At 40.8% G+C, this 24,987-nt stretch overlaps 1 protein-coding gene across 1 annotated transcript in view; it reads left to right on the top strand.

Annotated features, from left to right (window-relative positions):
* nrxn2b (neurexin 2b) overlaps positions 1–24,987 on the top strand; it is a 769,387-nt gene that overhangs the window by 261,179 nt on the left and 483,221 nt on the right. The window contains 1 exon segment of the mRNA XM_071206612.1: positions 12,519–12,536. Within this exon segment, the coding sequence (XP_071062713.1) occupies positions 12,519–12,536 (18 nt within the window).

Genomic DNA, 24,987 nt, shown 5'->3' with positions numbered 1-24,987 from the left:
CCCAAAGTTGTCCTGAAATTAACTTATTAAATAAACAAAACGAAAAATATATATAGCCTACTAATGCAAACATTGAATCTGGACTGGAAATTATTCTGATTAGGCCTAGCCTACATTGCAAATAAGCAGACAGCGCTGCTTTTTTCACACACACACACACACACACACACACACACACACACACACACACACACACACACACACACACACACACCTTGCGTTTTGAAGACTGATACATCAGATATGGATGAACAAACTTTGCAGCCCAGTGTCCCAATGTCTCTTGTTTCCTCCGCCACATCTCTTCCGTCCATACCTCTGGGAAAGGTGAGCTTGAGCTAGCCAGGGGAACGTTGCTAGCGCAGCTAACGTGCACGTTAGCTAGCATTATCCACGTCTTTAGGCGGCTCTTCTGATGATGTACTGTAGTACTAGTAGCAGCTTCACTTGTAGCTTCGGTGCTGCTAGACTCTTTCTTCTTGTGAATTATATTCTTTTTAGAAAAGAAGTCAAGTAAAAAATGTTTGCCTGCCATTATAGAGCTTTTTCGTTAGCGTTCTTGACGGAAAGAGCTGCCGCAAAATCGGCGGGCGGTAAGCTGGCCGTGGGTGTGTCACTGACACACCCCCAGCTCGCCGCGGGGTCACGAGCGTGATGACTAATCATAATTCTTTAAGGAAATCGTTTTTATTTTTTATTATAATTACTGTGAAATGTATTATGTTTTTGTCATTATTACAACAAATACACACTTGCAACTGATAAGACTGGCAATGATTGTATATTTATTAGACTATTACAAAAAAGATCATGCTCCAAATAAGTGGGGGTACGGCGTACCCCCGCGTCCAACGCCCACTACACCACTGGACACAAGTGACGGTACGCATTTCAGATTATGCACATAACCTGCGTACCAGTTATGTGCACCCCTGGACTACAGCAAAAGTATTCTTCGTCGGACTTCCTGCAACAACAACACCACGCCGTTATCTTGATTCTGATTGGCCACAAGACATTATCAAATATGTTCTATTGAGAAGATGATCACTATCCTACGTGACAAAAGTTTTGTCACGTATTTCCAGACAAGTGGCTACTGAAATCAATCTTACTAACTGCTGTCTGTGCAATTTATTTTGCTTACTTTTACATCATTTTTCATGGTGGGGCTAAGCCATTTCTTGGTATGGGTGTAGCCTACCCCAGCCATACCTTGGCGCTGCCACTGGTGGGATGTATGGCGGGCCATTCTGCACATGCGTTAAATATTATATATATATATATATATAACTCAACAAAAGGTTTCCTTACATGAAATACATCTCTCCATTAGGGGCAAAGGGCACATTAGTGAGAGATTGTTGAAGCGACAGCAAAGATACAGAGTAGTATGGGAAATAATGTTAAGAAATACATCTTTATATACTCACAAATGCACGCTTTAATTCATTCTGACACTCCATTGTTATGCTTGATATTAGAGTAACATTTGACCATGCACCAGTGGAATAATTCACAGTGTAACACCACTGCAGAGCTTCATTAAACCCACTGCTGTGGCAGGAATTTTCACTCCTGCGAGAATCACATTTTCTTTTGAAGTTGTCATGATAGCAAGTACTGCCAATTGCAATTCCACACTAAAAAGCATAGAGCTCATATTCACGTTCTTCAATACAAATATTCATCCAATAGGAAGTCCCTGTCTCTAAGAATGAGGCCTTTTGCACCTCTCAGTAATCGTGGTGACATAACTTAAATTAAAGTGTTTAACAATTTGCGTGTTTATTTAAGTGTTGAGTTGTTTGCCTCCAAACATAAATCACTATAGAAAAGGCCCTTTTAACTTACTGTCTTACTCAGTCACACACACAGAAGTGTGCAAGTTAAGTTTGAGCAGAGAACATTGTGTAAAGGCCAGACAGTGGATAAGTACTTGTCAGTGATTCCTTGAGGGGAAATGAAACTGAATGTCACATGCTGATCTCTTTGCCCTGTTACCGATTTAAAAGCTCCTCTTCAGATGATGTAGCTTAGGCACACCGTGTTTCTAGCTCCTTGGCTTGATGAACATTTTACCTTATGTCAAACTCTGTAAAGTTAAAGTGTCTATCTTATTAGTAATATACATGACATTGTATGTAAAACCGACTCAGGATTTGATAGAATTAATCCGCAAATATGACAGACAGCAGATAGTGGACCAATGAATCCAGAGCAAATTACACTGCTTCTGCATGTTTGTTATCATAGCATTTAGTACTAAATAATTATAAAGATATATTTAAATTGTATTTACATGTTTTAAACACTGAGACACCTGGCTGTCATAAAGTTAAAGTGACCCAATTGAGAACACATGTGAGGAGCCACAATGAGGCTTAAGTGATGGGAAATGCTGTTTTATCATTATACAACTAACATTATACTGTTTGAAAATTGTACATTTTCAATTATTGGTCAATAAAGTAAAATTAGTACATTAATTAGATGCCTGATGTTAATGGTATCCCCTTCACGGCCAGTGCAATACACAACAACCTTTTGCCGGGGTCCATTTTATCAAAACCAGTATGAAGGAGTTTATGAAAAGTCCCTGGAGGCAGTTTCTTTCACCTCATTTCAACTTGATTTCACCACATTTACATAAAGATACTTTGTTTTGTGTTTCATACAAGGGCATGCACATGACCATCTACAATTCCAATAAAGGGTTTCTGAGAGCCACTTTAATAGTGTAAACCATGCACAGGTGGCAATTGTCTGTGGTGAACCTCTGGCATGGTATTCCATGGTATCTGATACCTTGCACAACTCCCAAGAGCACAGTGGCGTAAATAGCCTGCTGTTTATATCCATTTATCCTATTAGGTGAAATTCAGCAGTAGATCTTGATCAAGGCAGAATGCCAACAGTTTGCCTTGTTTGCTCACTGTTGAGGAAAATAAGCTCAGAGTCATTCCAGCAGTCGGGTTGGCACCTTTGTGTGAGAGTAGGAGTATCTATTTCCCTCACAGTCTCTGAAGAATTCAGTAGATGCAAAGTCATCTTTTCCTTATTATATACTTATTATGTCTGTGTATATACCACAGTTGTATTCACATTGTAAAAGACCACACCGTGAGCAGTTTAAGCTACTGTTTGATGTGAGCAAACAGAGACATAGTGATATATGAAATATGAATAGTCACACCTAGTTTTGGCTGAATTTAGTGCTTTCTAATATTTTTGTTCGCACCCCCTCTCGATGTCTCTATCTTATGTGTTTCTCAGAAGTAGCTGCTCTGAAAGCTAAAATATGTTGTATATGAGTGGGCAATTTCAAAAAGCTAGGTTACAATAGCTTCTCATTCATTCAGTTTGTATTTACACAGAAACACAGACCTTCCAACTCTTGATATCAGTTTTGTCATGAAAACTGCTGCAGTTAGCAGTTAGCATCAGCTTACTTCTAATTACATAATCTACAGCAGGGGTGCCCAACCAGTCGATCGCGGGGAGATTCCCAGTCGGTCTCGAGATGTGTCTAAAAATAGAACAACAATATTCTGTTTTATAATCTTCCTGTGCCAGAATAATTCACTTGACGCATCAAAGCTTTGTGATTGGCCGGCGTGACTCCATGTGTCGGGGCGTGGCTGGTGGGCAGTAGGCACTATTTCGCTGACGTTGTCCGTGTCAACAGGAGTCCGCACACACACAAGATCGCAATTATGGCAGAAGCAAAATAGCCCAAAAATATATCATTTTCACTCCGAGTGGGAGGATGATTATTTTTATATCTATTCCAGTTCAAAGTCCATCTGTCTCCTGCAATGCGAGCGTGGCTTTATCGAAAAGGGTAATTTAGGAGCGGCATTTCAAAACAGTGCACAAACGCTACGAGACGGAACTCCCTCCTAATTCTGCCCTACACTCCCAAAAGGGGAGGGGCCTGAAAGGACAGCTAAATGCACAGCAGTTCATTTTCACCAGTTGTGAAAGAAGCATTCCTGGAGGCTGCCGACGTGCTTTTGGGGACAGTAAAAATAACAGAAGCATTTCAACAGGTTTTTGATATAATAAAAACTCAAGTTAGATACCGGCTGTAAGTTTTAGTTTGTTTGAACTTATTCATTATAATTATTGTAGTACAAAATGGTATAAGAATGCAAACTTAAATTGATTATAGTCTATTATCAATTCAGTTTAAGAAACTAGTGGTGCTTGCATCCTATTAAAAGGCATTTATTTTTATACTCTACTAAAATGCAACAAAAAAGTATTTGATTCTATTCATTTTGTCTTTTGTATTGCACTGTGTAGCTTCAGATCTGAGTTGTCTTATTAATAAGCCTCATTTATACTTTTGTAGCAACATTATTTTTATATAATGCAAAGAAAGGGTTCAGAGTATTTTCTTTTTTCCCTGTGTCATATGTGGCAGCACTGTTCAATGTTACTTGAAAACATCACCCACTGTAGTGTGTGACTTCAGTTAAATACGTGTAGATTAGAAAGAGGTAAGATAAAGGATCTGCAGTATTTTATGAAGTATTCATCGTACAAAGGTCAGTTTTATACAAGTAGAAGTGTGTATTTACCTGGTAGTAGGCTGTCAGTAATGACTACGTCTCTCTATTTGGACTGATAGATCTCGGCAGACTGGCAACTTTAAAAGTAGCTCTCGGTTAAAAAAAGGTTGGACACCCCCGATCTACAGTATGTATCAGAGATGTTCACAAGTCTTTTTTTGCAAGTCCAAGTCAAGTCTCAAGTCTTTGGTCACGAGTCCAAGTCAAGTCTCAAGTCTTTGTGGGGTGAGACTTGATCAAGTCTCAAGTCTTTGGTCACGAGTCCAAGTCAAGTCTCAAGTCTCTAACGAATAAAAGTCTCATGTCTCTTCTGGTTGTAATCAGCCTTCTATTGTCTGCTGCTATCCAGTCTGTTAAGAATACTGCACAGCTATATCTAAGAAATTCAAAGCATGTACTGTGTTATTATCACTCCTATATCTATTAGCATACAGTATCAGTACTGATTAGTTGTTTGTTATATGATCACTTTAAACAGGCTATTGCAATGCAATATGAGGAAAACATCACACTTTAGCTAAATGCAAACAACTTATAAGCAAAACAATTCAGAATCAGAAATCAGTATCACAAATACTTTATTAATCCCCCGCAGGGAAACTGTTAAAAGTACTTAAAGCGGGTAATGATTAACGTTACGACCTTTTTTATGTCATGTCAAGAGTTGGATGTCAACGCCACTCAACTCAAACAAGTGTGACAAGCAAACATTCACTCATCTTTTCAAATATTCAGTTACAAAGCTAGCAGCAAGCTAAGCTAGCATTACACAGCTGATGCTGAGCTAAACATGTTTGCTAACCGTCCATGCGTTAATGTGACTGACCTCTCCGGGTGAGTTTTCAAGTGCCTGATGAAAATTGGACGTTGTTGCGCCAGCATCCTTGATTTTGATATTGCAGACTTTGCAGTGTGCGCTCCTTTTGTTGGTGCCGCCGGCGTTTTGTTCGAAGTTGTTGTAGTGGAACCTAATTACAAGCGGTACAGCCGCAGGTGTGCCGCCGGTGGCACTGTGTTACTACGAGGTAGTAACAGAGGCGCGCACGTCTGCGTAATGAGCCCGGCTAAAGTAACTGGATGGCCTACCTGCCTGTCAGCCTTCCATCTGGGCACACATTTCTCTCGTGCCCTCATTGGGTCATGTGCGCGTTCGTGTGTGTTGGAGGATGGCCCGGGCTCTGTAAGGAAGTAGCAGCCTCTAGCAGATTATCTCCGGTTGTGTATTTTCAAATTCTAGCGATCTCGAGCCGGTTTCTCTCAAATGTACCTACCCACCTTTAATACGCCAAAACATAGAAAACACAATGATTGTTCACGAGTCCCAACACACGAGTCCAAGTCGAGTCTGAAGTCTTTTGGTCACGAGTCCAAGTCAAGTCTCAAGTCTCTGTGTGTGCGACTTAAGTGCGACTCGAGTCCGAGTCGCAGACTCGAGTCCCCATCTCTGGTATGTATATGTGCATATATGTTTAATCAATAGACTTTTCTTATTGTAAGTCTTTTAGGTGATTTGATCCCATTAGTGATAGTTGAATTCAGTGTAATATCAGCAATTCCAGCCAAGGCTCTGATATTCAAGGTTCAAGGTTCTTTATTTGTCAAACGAACATAGCTACAGTTGTAGTTATGTCGATGACAATCTTGTGTCACAGGCTTCTCCAACAGTGCAACACAAAACACAGATAAACAGAAAATATAATGCAAGTATATATACAAGAAGAAAAATAGTTTAAAAAAGTGAAATAGTGCAATAAGAGTCTAAGTAGCAGCCAGATGAATATTGTGGATGTTGGTTCAACAGTTCAGTTGTTTAATAGTCTTATTGCCTGTGGGATGAAACTGTCCCTGAGTCTAGTTGTTTTAGTCCGGATGCTGCGGTACCGCCTGCCAGACGGCAGCAGACAGAACAGTTTGTGGCTGGGGTGATGGGGGTCTTTTATAATCCGGAGGGATTTCTTCCTGAGCCGCTGGGAGTAAAGGTCCTCCATGGATGGCAGCTCCGTCCTGGTGATGTGCTGTGCAGTTTTCACCACCCTCTGTAAAGCCTTACGATTGAGGGCGGTGCAGCTGCCGCACCAGGCCATGATGCAGCCAGTCAGGATACTCTCTATGGTGCACCTGTAGAAGTTGCAGAGTATCCTGGAGTCCATGTTGCACCTCCTCAGCCTGCGGAGGAAGAAGAGCCGCTGTCAAGCTGTTTTGGTGATGGTGCTGATGTGAAGAGTCCAGGTCAGGTCCTCAGTGATGTGGACCCCGAGGAACCTGAATCTGCTGACTCTCTCCACCGTAGTCCCATTGATGGTGATGGGGGCGTGTCCCTCTCTCTGCTGCTTCCTACAGTATATATTTGTTACAGTGACACTGACACAGGACGTGGTCTCCAAGCTATTGTTAATAATATTAGTTGCACCTGGGCATTTCCTTTGAAATGGAAACATCAGTGCTTCTTTGTCTATGAATTGAGAAATAACCAAATTAAATGTCTAAACTTACCATCTAGATCTACACTTGTGTGTTATGTAGCTTGTTCTGAATGTAACGGTCTACAAAGTCACAAACCCTCAAAGTACACCCTTGTAGCGAGTAAAACACAGAAAAGACCTGTCTATGCTGCCCCAGAACGCCTCGTTGGAGATTGTTATTTTTCCATTTTCTCTTCCTGAGTATGATGACGTAACCATGCCCAGGTCCAAATGGACCAATCCGTGGAGCTCCTCACACACACACTCACTCAGCCTTATCTTTTGTCAGCTGCGGCTCCGCGGATTTCTCAGCCTGAACTCAGCCTGTGTGTGCTCAGGCTGAGCTCAGGTGAGTTTTGCCGGATTTCTACACAACAGCACAGTGTTGGTGAGATTAAAAAGTATTTTTTAATCCAAGCTGAATAATTAGCAAGTTAACAAATGCTGCTAGCATACATTTAAAAGCATTCATGCTAAATAACAAAAGGCTAACTAGCTAACTAGAGATGTCCCGATCACGTGATCGGGGATCGGAGCCGATCACGTGATTTTCAAAAGATCGGAATCGGGGGAGAAAAATCGGGGGATCGGGATTTTTTTTTTTTTTTTTTTTTTTTTTTTTTTTTTTAAATGTATTATTTATGTACAAAACAAAAATGACCATGTTCACGTCTTAAAGTCATCCTGAGGCCTTAGTTTTGGTTTAAATGACACAACATCATGTATGTGTTGCTTCCTTTGGGCTTGTTTTCAGACCTGGTTGCTTATTTCTCTCAAATCTGGCAACAGAGTGGGCGCAGTGTCTAATAGTAGCAGTAAGCTAACGAGAGGCTACGTTCAGCTGGTGACTCGGGAGTCGGGACAGAGAAAATGTCAGGAGTTTGGAAGTATTATAAAATGTAAAGTGAAGGCAGTGTAACAGCCAGATGCAATGTTTGCAAGGCGGAGGTTCCGCGTGGTGGAAAGAACAGAGCTACGTTCAACACGACCAATTTAATATGCCACCTGAGAAACAAACACAAACAACAACACAGCGGCCACTCAGGTAACGGCACTGAAACAACCGACAATTTCAGAGACTTCTAAAAGGAAAGAGAAACTGCCCCAGAACAGTGAAAAGGCCAAACAATAACAGCCAAGATGGCTGAATTCATCGCGTTGGATGACCAGCCGTTATCTGTTCCTTTTTTTCTCTTAATGCATTGCATAAAGATCGGATCGGGAAAAATCGGTATCGGCAGATTGTCAAAATCAAATGATCGGAATCGGATCGGGAGCAAAAAAAGGTGATCGGGACATCCCTATAGCTAACATTTGAGACAGCAATTACACTGTGGGTTTTATATCCGTTTTACAACTGAACAACACATACATGATATGGTTTGTTACTGTGCAGCCTTTAAAAAAAAGGTAGATTAATAACAGCAGTTAGCTTCTTTTTATGTAATTTCACACCAGTATTTTCCTTCTATAAAACGTATAACTAACAACACTTGCATGTAAATAACAAATTGTAAGCTACATGTTTTATGTTTTGGTCATCTAAAACATAGACAAGTATGGTTTTCCCTTAAGATGTCTTTGTGTCATTTGTATGTGTGCACCCTTCCCATATGGACAGGAAGAGTGGACAGCTAAGCGTTGCTGGCGGAGTCAGAGGTGTGCAGTGGAGCCAGGACATTTTCAGTGGGGTGGCCAGGATGGAACCAGTGATTTTGTGGGGGCATTGAAATCACTATTATATGAACATAAAAATACATCTCACTAGAAAATAAGGGGTTATTTAAGGCACCTACAACACACCTCTACATTATTTGGGATTAAGTGGTGGAATAGATCAAATAATATTCATATCTAACTATTTTTTCCGTATTCCCACAGGCAAAGTATCAACGAAGCTTACATTATACAAATGTAATGCAATATACAGACTGTTTAGCTTATGATGATCAGCAGCCCTATGAGCTCATTCTCTCAGTGTATCATGAGTAATACAGAGACACACACACATCATTTAAATATGAGTTTTTAAATTAAATGATAGGTTAAGAATAAACATCTTAAAGTAAATAACAATAAACAATAGCCCTTAACCCTGTAAGGCCCCCCGGTTGTAATTTTACAACATTAATTGAAGCTATCCTAAAAAAGACAGTACATGTTTTGTTTTTTTAAAAGACCACATTTACGTAGTCAAAAGGTCCTTTTGTTCAGCCTCACGATGCTATTGGGTAGTCAATGTGTTATAGGTCCTGCCCTCTGGCCATACACACCAGGGATTTTGGCCCCCATGGAAATATATCACAGCCCCACCACCAGGCACAGGCCACGCCAACCAAGCACAATACTGTAACCACACCTCCAGAACCCAACCAACTCATTTATGCTTTAAATAACTCTACCTGTACAGGCTTGCATCTATCGTGTAGGCCAATACTAACTGCACAATATTTACTGACACTGAGCTTTGTCATAAGTTATGGGGGGACAGGGCTGCTAAGTCTAGAGATGGATCAGTTGGTCCTGGCACCAGGGGGAGGGACAACTGATTTAGTATAGCTGCTAAAAATGTACCTGCATTTACTAAATGTCAGCTGAGTGAAATTAAAAACCTGTACTTAATGTCAGCTTAGTAAAAAAAAAACATAACAATTATTATTTACAATGCGTAGCTAACAGATACATTTCCACCACTCATAGACCACACCCACCTTTTCTTTGAAAGGGCGACATACTGTCGCCCTTTAGTCCCTCTCTCTCCTTTCTTTTCTCTTTTGAAAGCCTCACTTTGTGAGTCGTTGAGACATGGTACACACGTAAGTACTAGCATCCCTGCTCCTAACATGCTCTCACTCTCTGCTAGAAAGTGCTGGTGGTGCTGCACCGCGTTTGGAGGCAGGACCAAACCATTACATGTAAATAGAAGGGGGTGTACAGAGGCTTTGGATAATTAACTTTTGGAAGAAAATAAGTTAAATGAATTGTAAGTTTAATGAGTACATTATCAATATAACGTCCTATTAATGTTAATTCTTGATACATTTCTTAATGTTCTAAAGTTGTTTGGGCCCCCGTGGTGAGGGTGTTTGGGGTGGCCAATAGGGTGGCCAGGATTCAGCTGGGGGTGGCCGTGGCCACTCCCAGCCACGCTCGGCCACTGGAGGTGTGGAGAGGGTGGCAAGAGATTGAAATGAAATCGACAGCAGACAAGGCCGAAAACAACAGCAGTGTACAGTCAGGGGTCATATACCAGCTTTCCAACCCTGTTACGATATATATAAAATATACATGCATTTGATGTAACGAGAGTTATCATACAATGGGGAAAAAAGCCAACACACATCCCACCAGACTTGGCCTCTGTGTTTCTTTGAAATACTGAGAATCCTCCCAGCACACTGTTGATGGTTTCCAGCAGGGGTTATTAACTGTACTGTAGGTTATAGATTCTTTGTAGCTCTACCCCCGGGTCTTATCAGCTCTCCAGAGTGATATATCATCAATAAAACATGCTCACCCTAGTCCTGAGTTCCATGCTGTAAAGATGGTGTGCTGCCATAATGTTATATTTGTACACAGCTGCCATGATAGGATATCACATGAAGCTTCCACTGTATGCCGCTCGCACATCTTTGTTTTCTCTGGTGTGGTCGCTGTGGCCTGGAAGGGGTGGAAAGGCATGACAGATGAACTTAGTTTGACTATCTATCTCTTCATTTGCTATCTTTGCCTCCTCGACTCACACACTGATTCACGTCCTAGTCCCCCCCGTCCCCCCGCCCCTTGTGTTAGAGCATGTTTGTTGATGTCAAAGCAGGCAGGGCAGCCGATAGCACTCGAGAGCCATCGCAGCCTTGTCAAAGAAAAAACAAGGCCTGGTAGAATAGTGTTCATTCCGCTGGCACCTTTTCTTCCGTAGCCTTCACCCACCACTGTGGGCAGTTTAGCTCTGTTTTAGCTCTTGTGCCTGGACTGTAGATCAAAAACAATGTCTCCACTGCTAAGCAAAGCGACCTGAGCTCCATCTGCTCTGGCAGGGCGTCTCGCTCTCCTCTATGTGTTTGAACTGACGAGGCTGCTTGTCACCTTGGCCATGAAATGGTAGCCAGCCCGCCATTACGGAGGCAGCCTATCCTGGGGCACTTTGTTTATGGCTGGCAGTGATATATTGCAAGGGGACTCAGTTAAATCTCCATCTCCTTACACTGGACATTAAAGTGAGCCATTGAACTTTATCTTCCTATGTTTTCAAACAAACAATGCCATTAAACGCTTACCTTTTTTTGAAGTTCTCTTTGTTCCCTATGTTATTGCAAACTATATCTTACATTTCCTACTGTTTCATCAATAAACTATATAGGATTTAAACTGTTTCCTATTGAATTAATAATATGCAAGATTACATTGTGTTTCTTAAAAAACCTATGTGTCAAGGTTGTAGACCAAAAGGGTTTCTTTGTTTCTTTGCTTCATCCAATCAGTATTAATCAACTGTTGTCACATCACAACAATGCAGTTGTTGTGTTTACCAAGTCACCCTGGTCTGATACAAGTGTTTTTTGCAGTAGTTGCATAAATTCCTTTGCGATAACAGCTCAACGTCCCTGAAATAATAATGTTGCTTTTCACAAGCTAATTGGATGCACCTCCACCCCAAATCGATATACTTGGCTTAATATGTAACACCTGCCAACAGCTCCTTTTTTAATTAGGAATTTGACTTGTCAGGATGAATCAATACATCAGATGAAAATTATGCATTCTTATTCAAACTTTTTTTCATTTGTAAATCATCTATCGAACATTGGAAGGGATCCAAAAGAAGTACGAACCTGGCTTGGTTCCCTTTGATTAAGCAGGGTATGAAGTATTCAGTGGTCCTTCTCTCAACCTATCACATTTGTGATTCTGACAGTCACGGTGTGAAGTGTAAAGTCTTCCTGAACCTTCATAGGTTTCAGGACGTGGCAACAGGCACACAGTTAGGCCTACTTTAATGTTTGAACTTTTTATTTAAATGTACCAACAGTAATTGGTGTATTCATGCCACTTGAATTCAGGGTTTATATAATTGGTGTTCTTTTCTTGTTTTATATAACTTATTATTGGTATTATTTGTCTTTGCTATGTTTGCTATGACAACGTGTTTAATGGGATAATCTGGTATGTGGTACACGCAGTGAGGGTGAACATTTTTTTTGTAACTAAGTTTGAGTAGAAACAAGTGGAAAGTGAATGTCAAGAAGTTAGCTTGTTTTATAAAGAAAATATCAGTACTGCCTTCTGATCATCCCTGGTTGTTTTGTGGAATAACACTCTTAGACGTCTAATGCTAATTGCAGACTGTGCTTCTCTTTTTTACTCCCTGACCCTGTGCTCTCTCATTTTGCCATAAGTATCTTTCAGTGAGCAGGTGTACTCACATTTCATTTTGCCTTGCTCTTTTTTTCTTTTCTCCCTTCGCTTTCTTCTTCTACAGGTGACTCATCTCCCGTTGGTAAGTTGACTTCTTTCTATACCTATTCCCCTTGCATATTCTTAAATATCGCCCCACTGCCATACCAACTGAAATGGTATAGCCCATTGTTATCATACATTGTAGATAGGCTGGTGTGAACAATAACAGGAAGTCTCACACTCCACCACACCACTTATGATTTATTTTAATTGCAGTTGGTATTTAAAATGATAATTATGTATGCCTTTCCCCCATCACTCATGTTCAATCTTAACGCATTGCTGTTATTCGATATTGCCCACTACATTACCTTGCTTTTCCTGCACTGATTTCCTGATATTTACTGTGAAATGACAAGATGCTTGGTCCGTGCTGTGCGAGCCTCATGGACTACATTACTTTCAAATATGAATTTTTAAGCAATTGAGTTGTCCGTTTTGGTTATTATCAGGATCCGGGATTCAATAGTTGTTCCTCTGTCCTTTTCAAGTTCATGAAGTTTGAGAAAGTGATTCATGTATTGGCTGAACATCAATGATCAGAATAAGAGGTATTGATTTAATTGAAAGCTTTCCATGTGCGTGGGGTTTCATGGTTTTCCTTCTCCCATTATTTCTTCATCTGCCTCAGGGACTTTAACTCAATACTTTCAACCTGTGTTGAGTTCTACCCATGTTCACTACTATATGTGCATCGCTTGCTTTTAGCTATCTCTTCCGAAGTAAACACCATTATACAAGACTTTCAACAACTTATGAGATAAAAACAAAGCAATGGGCAAACTCCATTTCATCGTGTATGTTGTTGTGCAGTAACAGTAGCTCTGTCTGTAAATATGCTGACACACATGTCACAGTACATAGCTTCCCATCAGCTTTTCATTTGGAATCATCATTGGTGGAAAGCATGGGCCATAGGATTGCATATTGGGATGAAAGCAGAGATGGACAAACTAATGGGACGTTTCAAAACCTCACATAAACAATGAGACAATGAGATGGGTAGAGTTGAAAACTCCAGCCGCAGCACTTTGTAGCAGCACTTTAGTGATGTGTCGGTGTTATCGCTCGCATCCTAATAATTAGCTTTGTCTTACTGCAGTACCTACTATGCATTATAAACAAGCAATAGCAATCAGCAGAATGTCTAGCATGCAATGAGACAGTCTTTTTCACACAGTCATGGTTAAAATAAATCGAACCAATTGTACGATACATTTTTAAGCAAGTCTCCTTGTCCTTATATATGTAAATCCTTTGTACTTGTGTGTGTGTGAGTCTGCTCGTCTAGCTTTGTCCAATGAGTGTTCGGTCCAGAGGTCTGATGTCGTCTGAATACTAATGTGGGATTATGAGTGTCTGTGGCAGCTTGGAAACGAGGTGGGCTCTGCAGGTATGTTCACCCCTGGGATGCAGTGGAAATATGTTCAAATACCCGATCCATTTCTTACCACCCTGAGCACATTAAGATCCAGAGAGAAGGAAGAATAAAAACTAATTACAATTTGATCTGGGGGCAGATGCACATTAAGTTTAATCTTTATTACGACCAGTGGGCAATAAGAGACAGATATTCCGAGTCTATGAGTTCATCAGTGTTCTAGCATGTTATGTAGACATTCGATTTTTGACCAGGAAATATTTGTATGCAAGTCTTCTTACATTTTCTGAGCAGTTCAGCACTTTATTTTATTGTTTGTTATAAAACTTTGACAATGGGTCCTACATATATGTGCTAAAAGTATAATATTTTTCGATTTTCTACACAGTCTCTGTTTTTTCTATTCACTGCCAGGCGTATGAGGCAAGTATAGCAGAGGTAATTGATGTCCCTTGGATGTAGAGGCAGGCAGGCACACTACAAACACAGATCCTTATCCTACTGCTGAATTCCATTCTGACTCCAAAAAATGGCATTGGCAGAGGCATAGACATCTTTCTGTGCACATCTCTCGGTCTCTCTCAAAGCCTTGTTCTCTGCGGCTCAGATGATTAGCATCTCCCTTTCCCTTTTTTCTCCCTCCCTCCCTTGAATTCCAACCTCATGCTAGACAGAGCCAGCCGAAGCCTCATCAAGCTGATGCTGCTTTGGGATTGGTCTGATCACCACACATGGTAGTGCTTCTAAGGATGCTCAGTGAACCACACATATACAATTAGCACGAGTGAATAAGGGATTCAGGCTCTGTGTCTGGGGGTGGCACTTAATATAACACATTGTTGATATAATATTCACACAAAACCAATAACATGTATAAATACCCTATTGTTTTTACATTTAGTCATAGTTATTTTCTTACAACTCCCAAAGTCAAGCATTGCACATGTATTCACAGTTGGAAATGCATTATGTAAAGTTGCTTTATTCCAGGCTAATACAGGCATGACAGGGCAGCCCCACAGTGACCATGGAAACGGTTCATAACTGTCCTAATTTGATATTAAAATGCTGCACTCTCAGGCAATTTTCCATTTGTTGGCAGCCACCTGGCTACCTAATTGAACAAGGCTTAAGCATCAGTCACAAATGTGAAAACCCAGACAATAAAACACTCTCTCTTTTCCCTGGAAACACAACCAGTACTTAAGTTATGTTCCCTGCCAGGTGATAAACAGCACGGGCTCAAAAGAGCACAACAAAATGGCTGATCCATAATAATGCCAGTGGCCACATTTACATACTAGAGTAGGGCGGTAATGAGATATCTACCTGAGATAATTACTACTCAAGGCGTCCAGCTCTTACCTCCTACCGCAGGGAACCAGTTTAACTCAGTACAATTAAACGGCCACTCATTTGCTCCATTTGATACGCCATGTATGCCTTTCTGTGCTCCACTGTGTCCTAACACAACCGTGGCTATGAATATAGGAAACTTGGACAAGCTAGATGAAAACATGGATATATATAGATTAGAAAATGACACAGACTAGTAGAGGCAATAATTATGTGTGTCCCTACTAATCTACTCACTCCTGGCATTGATATGCATCTCACATTTGAACTAGATCTGATTAACTGGATTACATGTTCTACTTATCCCAAAAGGTATCTTTTCCTTATCAAAATGTTCTTCTTGTTGTGTACTTTTTTAAACACCTTTTTCTTGCTTGTTATTTATGAATATCCTGACGATTTATTTTAGTTAGCTTTTAGGCAGTGTTTACTGGTATAAAGTGGACTGGGAAATGAATACACAAAGTCTTCATTGTATTGTTACCATTTATTTCTGGTTTGGATAAAAAGGTTTTTAGGTCATTAACATGTAGATATTTAGACTCTAAAGTGTCAGAACAGATGGTATAAAAAAGACATTTCATGTTTGTTTCTCGCAGTATATAAAACTATAAAGGTCTGGCTCTATATGCAGTGAGACAATGGTGTGGCTGTGACATAAATTCATCAATCTTAATGACGTAAAAATCCTGGAACTGCTCTGCTGACTTTCTGCCCTTTTTTGGAGGGTTGATGCATCCCTGACATGGCCATCACTCAAACGTACTGCTGTTATATGTTATCCTTGTCTTGTCGCAAACAAATAAATTAAACTCTAATATCTTGACTGCCGAGGAACTGCGGTGAATGTTACACATGATGCCGTGCCGATAATGTGTGATCGTTGAGCTCAGTGTATTCAGCTGAGAGACTACACACTTGGAATAAGAGATGAAGGGCACCGCTAGATCTACATTGGTTCCAGCATGTGAAGATTAACGGCGTCGGCTTCCGTTAGCCTCAGAGTAATTGTTAAGACAGCGATGAACAGTCCATAGCTCTAATCCCCAAATCAAAGAGAAGTTGCGCAGACCACCAACATCCAGGTTTGATTTCCTTCATTAAAAAAAAACACGACTTCATCTTTCCTTCCTTTCAGAGATCACAGCTAGACTTACCTCCTGTATTTACTAATTATCGAGAATGTGATTCAGGGTTCTTGAATTCACTTCCCACAGAACAGTACAAATAATGCAAGCTTTTGTCTTGTTCTTTCATAAAGAACAAGACAGTGTCTAAGTGAGTCTGGAGATGTTTTAACATGCAGTAGGGGGTGACATATACAGCACACTGGGAGGTAAAAATGAGAGGAAGAAAATTGTCTCGGAGTGTGACTCCAAAGATAGATGTGTGTGGAGAAGAGAACAATATACAGAGATGAAAGGTTAAAGCCCCTGTCACACTGTCCCGAAATTGACACCCGATGGACACACGAATATGGAATTGTGAATTTCGCACGAAGACATTTAAGACATACAACTGCAACGAAAGTAACACAAACAATTATGTTACAGTACTATGATACTGTACTGATATATTCAGACTTTGTTCTTTACGTTATCCGTCTTTATATGTAGAAAATATTACGTTTTATCCGCAATGTTGTTTCCATAACAACAACAACTTCCTGTCAACTGTCCTTCACAATAATATATTATATCCTTTTCAGTTTCACAGAACACAAATTGGGTTATTTACATAATATGTGTACATGATTTTGTTGTGCAATAAAACAACCCGATGGACACACGATAAATGAAATGTTCAAATTCGGCTGTGATCGTAGCAACATCGAGCCATTCGTGAGGGCATCTTAAGCCTTCGTATGATCGCTGGTGGAGTTTCTCAGGGCCCGTCTACACTACAGGCATCGAAAAATGCTTTCAACGCTTCGCCCATTCATTTGAATGGGGTGACGTAGAAGATTTTGAAACTTCGCCGAACTGCATTGTGGGGAGCATGGCATGGCTTTGCAAGCATCACGAGCATCTATCGGCATCACATACCACATATGCAAATCTGACAGTACAAGCGCTAGCCAATCAAACCGCGTGTATGCTGGGAGAGACGACGCAGGTCATTTCCTCATATTCAAAAAATTGGAGGGAAAATTCATTATAGCGGTAGTGAATCACCCGGTGCTGAATGATCAGTCTCTGTTCATCTACCGGGATACAAACCGGAGGAGCCAGGCATGGAGGGAGGTGGCAGAGACAGTGGGTGGAACTGGTAGGTTTTCGCCTGTTTGAGGATTTTATATCCAGTTTACTTCGTTTTAACATTTCTATTGCTTTGTATGCCAGGGGCGGGCGGGAGATTCCTGATTGGTTGTTCGTCGCGAGAAATCGCCAAGCCTCAGACACGCCCAGCTTCAAGATTTTTTTATGCCTGTAGTGTAGACGGGCCGTCAGGCTCCGGCAGCAACTTCGTGAGCGGTGGCAACATCTTTGGCATGCCAAAAAATTGCAGAAGGACCTTGCGAAGGTTCATTTTCGTGTTGAATTCGTGTGTCAATTTTGCCCTTCGTAAGGCCATCGTGAGGGCATCTTGTTATCCTCGGTGCCATCGGGCATTCGCCCGATCAGAGTGAGGGTGAATGTACCGATGATAACACGAATATGACACGACTTGACAAGATGCCCTCACGAGTACCTTAGGAAGTTGCCACTCACGAAGTTGCTGCCGGAGCCTGAGAAACTCCACTGGCGGTCATACGATGGCTTAGATGCCCTCACGAAAGGCCCGATGTTGCTACGATCACAGCCGAATGGGGATTAAGGGAGAACAAAGCATGTTGAGTAGTGAGCATGGTTAAATAATTGTTGTTTTACTGTGCATGCACTGTGCAAATAGGTAGAAGCTGTGGCATAATCCTGAGGGAGCAACACTATCAACAGACAGAGACTTGCATACTATTTATTCATCCAATTTGACCTGACAGCTAATTCCATTGTGTTATGAACACACGTACGTCAATATCCCTTCATATTTCCTTCTTGGCTTCAATTCAAACAGTGTCCTTTGGTGTGTGTGTGGAGACCAAGGCTGAGCGTCATTACGGTGCTCGGCAGGCTCATTGCAGATCTATTAGGTTGATTTGACTCCATGAGGTGGTAGAGAAAGCACTTGCTATGTGAGAAGAAAAAGGGCAGAGTAATGTGATTATATTACGGGAGCAGCAGGGTTGTTTGATAAGTATAGGGCCAGGCTGTAGATGGGTCCCGGTGCCCTGTAGCTCCACAGTTTAGGAGCACATTCATTAACAGCCACATATTATTACCAACAGCTTGTGCTGGGTACTGCCCAGGGCATAGGCATCACACACACACACACACACACACACACACACACACACACACACACACACACACACACACACACACACACACACACACACACACACACACACACACACACACACACACACACACACACACACACACACACACCATCATACACATTCACATCTGTACACTGTCACTGTTCAAATTGAATGCATTGATTTTCTAATTTGATTACATTCATTCCTTGTTTGATGATGCTGTGTGTGCACCCTGCGAACAGGAGATAAGAAGCATCACCACACGAGGACCAATTTGCTTACTTTCTTAGTCGGAGAAACTTTATTCTCTCTTTTCTGGATCCTGCCAGTGTACTCTTGCTGTTCATATCCTTAAGATCTATTTAGATGTCACTGTTGGTGGCATGGGGAATATGACCAAACATGCTATATACTCTGCTTTTCTTCTGTCTCACTAAAACCCACCCTCTTGCATCCTCCAGATCCATACAAAACATGGCTTCTTGTGTAGGAGAGGATTCTTTTAGAGGAAAACACTTAAACCAGTTGTTAATGAGTTATGCAACTATTTTTATAGTATTCAATCAAACTTCAAATTCACATTGTTTGTCAAAAGAATAAACTATGACAATATTATTATTCAGTCATGAAGCGAGTCCTTATTGTAACTTCAACTTGAGGCGCTCCTATCAAGACTAGCGATTCACTTCCCACTGCATACATGCCCTCATTCTCACTCTGTCTGAAATTCAATATTGTTTTTTGTGCCACACACACAAACACCCACATGTAGACCAACACTTGGCTGTGTTGCCTCGGGGTTGTGACAGTGCTGCTGCGGTTCTGAGGAGGTGATGGCAGACAGTCAGCAGCAAACAGCAGACACCAACCGACTGTGTGCACTAACCTGCAAACTGTACGCACTCTGAGGAGATACATTCGTCTGAACAGAGACATAGCTGTAATGTTCAGCCTCATATTCATGTGGTTTAATTTAGTCTTGTGATAATACTGTGACACGAAAGGTGTAAATGAATACAAATAGAACGATCTTAACTGCGACAGGGAAGGCAGATAGTTGCGACGTGACTTTCTTGAAGTTTTGTCAGGCAGCTGACTTTATGTAAGACAGTGTTAGAATTACTCGTGGTACATACATAGCTCTGGCTGAGGAACATATTAATCCATTAGCATGTTAAGACATTTTAGGTATTGAACATTTCCTAAGGAGGAGGTGCAGTTCTTCCAAAGCTGGATAGTTAATATTTATGAAATGTGTTCAGATCTTCCAGGCGTATTCAAAGGATGGGTATATATTTAGTATACATGCTGTAACACTTAGACATACACTATTTACAGAAAAAGAGAACACATTTTTTTAAATTTGACAATACTGAAGCATTCACATTGTCACGTTTGAAATCATGCACCATGTGTGTCAGTCATCGTCGGCAGTGAGGGGGAATGAGCAAAGTGTACAAAGCATTTCACACAAAAAAAGACATAGGTACATAAGATGATGAAACAATGGGAAAGAGCTTAAGGAAACACAAATAAATAACACACAAAAGCAAACAAAGGAAATAACCTTTTGATTGACACTCAAAGGATGTTATTGTAGACTAAATATCATACACATTCTGTTAAGTGTCAAGTGGAAAAGGAATATTTATTAGATTGCATCTTATCATTTATTTTTCATTTCCACTTTACTGTTTACTTGGTTTGCTCCAGAAAAACTTTTTTCAACCTGGTGTGTAATGTGCATGAACAGCAGACAGCATGTTGATTATTTATTAATAGCATTTTATGTGTGAAAAACGCCTCATCCCAAGCCAGTCAGACCAAACCAAACGAAGGTACATTATTGTCTGTCTGGCTGTGGTATTAGCCGGTCTAAATGTATTTAACAGAAGTCTGTGAAATAATTGAGTATATAAATCACTGAAACTCGTTTATCTGTTTCTAGTGTCGATACTCGTGTCAATCGTGTGTGTGTGTGTGTGTGTGTGTGTGTGTGTGTGTGTGTGTGTGTGTGTGTGTGTGTGTGTGTGTGTGTGTGTGTGTGTGTGTGTGTGTGTGTGTGTGTGTGTGTGTGTGTGTGTGTGTGTGTGTGTGTTGTTTTTTGTATGTAAAGGGATAGCACAGCAATGAAAATAGTCCATGATCATTATGACAAAACATTATTGCACATTTATTTCCTTTCTATTTATTTATCATGATTTACCTACACTCATAGCATCAGATTAAAATCGCCATAGCAAGGGATCTGATCTGATCTGTGCAAATGTAAGATCAACTCATGTCCTTTTCTACTGTACAGAGATAAATGAAAAACAATATTTCTGTCACTTGAGGGGAACAATGGGAAGTCAGCATTGCAAACTAAAACACAGAAGTTGTGTTGACGTATTAAGGATTAAAACTGGGTATAGTTAATCAGCCTGTATGCAAATGAACAAGCATGCATGGACACACACACACACACACACACACACACACACACACACACACATATAGAGCATACATTATGCGTCCTGCCATATGTAAGACATTTGTAGACATATATAAAGACTATATATTATTGAATTACAATTAAGATAATAAGATTAGATATACTTTATTTGATCTAAAATATTGATGTTTTTTCGTTATAGTAGCCTGTGAAAACCATAACAAATAAGCAATGGCGAACCGTCCTTCAAGGTATTCAGAGAATACCCTGGAACGCCTGGAACACACAGATAAAACAAACAAAATCGATTTAATTATATAATAATATGTAATAAAATGTATATAAAATGAATAAATGAGAATCGTATCTGTGTTGTTGATCTGTAATATTACCGTGTTACGTTGATTTGTTTGTCCTTCTCGGACCATGCACTACGCATTTCAGTGGTTTTGTGTTAGAAAAGAAAGCAACCAATCAGATCTTGTCCTTCAACCAAAGTATTCTACATCCTTGATAGAATGCCCTGGCCGTTGCACTGAATGAGAGCGTACGTTTGGACCGACAGTTTGATCAACCAATCATATATTGATTTGTAGCCAATGGGCGTGTTCTTTCAGAGTTCCCCTCGGTTCCTGCACATCTTCCGGCGCAGACTGAAAACTCATCTCTTTCGACTCCACTTCGAGCGAGAGAATTACTAACAAAGAACTTATATACTAATAAAGGACTGGCTTATCTAAAGCAGTTGAGTAGCACTTGAAATGTTTGGCTCTATGAAACCTGATGTACTTATATGATTCTGTTTTCTTCAAGGTTGTGTCTTTCTGGTCGAATGTACTTATTGTAAGTCGCTTTGGATAAAAGCGTCAGCTAAATGCAATGTAATAGTTCCAGGGTACTCTAGAAGGCCCGCTAGTTAACTGGCTTGAGACAGAGGATCTAGATGAATGCGACGAAGCAATTCATGCTGTTTTATTGTTTTTAACGTTGAAATGACAAGTGCAACAGGTGAAGATGAAGTTGTTGCGTAATTGTTGTGAGTACCCTTTTCAAGACGACAATTCAGTGACAAGACGGACATTATAATGCCGCGGGGGGTGTGTGTGTCTACAGAAGGTCCAGTTGTGATAGACACGGTTCGCCACTGCAAATAAGTGATTAAATGCTACAGTATTCAACAAACACAACTGCAGAGCTGCAAACATTGCAAACAGACTAAGGTCTACAACACCAAGTTGTAGGTGTGTATTTGTGAATGAAGCGCCATCTCTTGGTTAAATCCTGTAATTGAACAAATGGGGAAATTTGGCAACGCCCTCTTAGCAATTTGGCAACGCCCCCAGCCACTGGGATCCGCTGGGTTTTCGGTTGGAATCCGCTGGGTGGAGTCCTATCTGGAGTGCTACATCTGTATAAACTATGGACGCCCCCTAATACCTGCATCAACGCCTCTGTTCAGACACATACTAAAAAGGAAATGTGTTTTTACCAGATGAAATTATCTCAATTTAATCTATAGAGGAACTATACTGTTTTACAGTCATTTAAGTTTTCCAGCAATCAGGCATGAAATAAACTGACATGAAGCAATATTATATATGTTCTGTCATTGCCACACTAACATATGTTCTGCCTTTACTGATCGCTGCTAGTTCCACTGATTAGAATTTCATTACATACATTAGTGCAGCTTGTGTTTTCTGTATGCATTTTCATTTAGGATAAACATTTACATGAAACATGGATATTGCTTATCAAATCATGGCATTTTTAACGAAGATAAATTGTTGCAGATTTTCCAGTGGAGTGTGTTTAATGACACGTAAATGTTATAACTCAGCCAGTCTGGTACAAAGTGTAGTGTATTGATGTAGTGCTGTTATTTTAAAGTAATTAGTTAACAACAGTGATGGCTGTGTGTTCGTCAGTTTAGTTACAACTGTCCAGCCTGGAGTCTACTTTAGGGAACCTTACACTTTTGTCACTATTTAAAGGTATCCCAAACCAGGTTTTCAGAAGTGAAGTTGTTCATAAAGTGTCCTCCCTTTCAAAGTACTGACTGTCACCTTTCATGAGAAGACAACGGGTTAAACAAACAGCTTCAAATTCCACAACGTCAGCAGGCAGTTTGATATCATATCTAATCCCATAAAGCAGCAGAAAGGAGCTCCACTGCCCCCAGTAGAGGGGCCAGGAGCCTAGCTGGTAGTGTGGCTGCGGCTGCTGCATCGCTGCTCTGTTGTTTTATGGTGGACAAACTCGCGTTTGATAGCACCCTGGTGTCCTGGCTTGTGGTCTCAAACAGTGTGTAAATGTTTGCTAGATGGATGTTTGGATGTCGCTACCTGGCACAGGATTTTATTGCAGCCCCTCCCTTCTCTATATATCTCTCTATCAGAACCAGTACAAGAACAGACTACATACCGAAAGAGATATACACCAGTCCTGCATTGACTGTTGATATCTTCTTAAAGACTCAGTGTTGGCTACATTTACTTACATGCATGCACTTAGGAATTAGGTTACACATAAGGCACTGGGGAGCAATTATAAGTCTTGACTTTTAGAATTGGTGATTCATTTAAGTCATTCACCTGAATGTTTGAACCCATCATTATAGTTAAATCACAAAAAGACAAGCATCAGTGTTTTATCAAATATAACACCTCATACAACACGCTATTTTGCCACAGAGGAGAGTAACCATGGTGTTAGGAGTTATTCTGACATTAAAGAACGGCCCCAGGCTGTGACAAAAAGTCAGAAGGTCAGTAGGCGTTATTATTTGCTAATGAGGTGACACAAATAGTTTACACAGATCCCCATGAACATTCTTCAAGGGAAAACTATATAGGTGCATCCCCGTGACCGTGTGCTCTTCCTCTGCAGTCCAGTGGTGTTGGTGTGGAGTAAAGCGTGCAGTGAGCTGGTACTTGGAGGTGATAAATGGGGGCGAGTGTTATCAGTGCTACTAATACCTGCAAACTAGGAGAACACAGGGCTGGCTTCGGGGTAGGACACAGCCAGACTGTGGCTAAGGTTGACATATCGCTGCAGAGTCACAATAGGATTCATGTTGTAAGGGCCTCTGCGAACATGCTGAGAACAAGAGGGGACATAGCTGCAAGAGTGTGTGTTTCAGGAGAGAGGAAGAGAGAGATGTCATGTATGTCCGTAGAGATCTTGTATAAATTGATATGACACAAAAGAATCACACAACATGTTGTGTACTTCATTGGGTGTAGTGCCAGGTGAAGTAAATTCCTCTCTCCAGCTGATGATTGCGTTAGTATTAGAACCTCTGCCGTGTGTGTGTGTGTGTGTGTGTGTGTGTGTGTGTGTGTGTGTGTGTGTGTGTGTGTGTGTGTGTGTGTGTGTGTGTGTGTGTGTGTGTGTGTGTGTGTGTGTGTGTGTGTGTGTGTGTGTGTGTGTGTGTGTGTGTGTGTGTGTGTGTGTGTGTGTGTGTGTGTGTGTGTGTGTGTGTGTGTGTGTGTGTGTGTGTGTGTGTGTGTGTGTGTGTGTGAAGGATGCTCTTGTTAAAAAAAGGCCAACCAATTAATTCCAATCTGTTCCAGAGGGCAGATGACATCATAAAAGTGCGTCATCTTGCCAGAACCTATGATGCCCTCCCCCCCCCCCCACACATTCACAGACACATGTTCACGTGCTATGACAGCTCCTTGTTTCTATAGACTGTCATTCGATCAAAACGCAAACAAATTGTAATTGACAGTCATCATTCTTTCTTTCTTATGTTCCCCTGTTTTTCTCTTACGCCATATGATTGTTTGCTAACGTCTGCCCATGCATCTGGAGTCAAATGTCCCATTGAACAGAATGAAACATCATTTTTAGTTTTACAAATAGAACATCAATGAAACACAATGTGCAACATCCAACCTACAGATCTCTTTTAGACGCGTTAGAAGCAAGCAACACTTTACATAAGAGGGAATATA

Source organism: Pseudochaenichthys georgianus, chromosome 18, assembly GCF_902827115.2.
Source record: "Pseudochaenichthys georgianus chromosome 18, fPseGeo1.2, whole genome shotgun sequence".
Taxonomy (NCBI): Eukaryota; Metazoa; Chordata; class Actinopteri; order Perciformes; family Channichthyidae; genus Pseudochaenichthys; species Pseudochaenichthys georgianus.
Note: the sequence above shows the minus strand (reverse complement) of the source record. Positions and strands in the feature narration are given on the sequence as shown.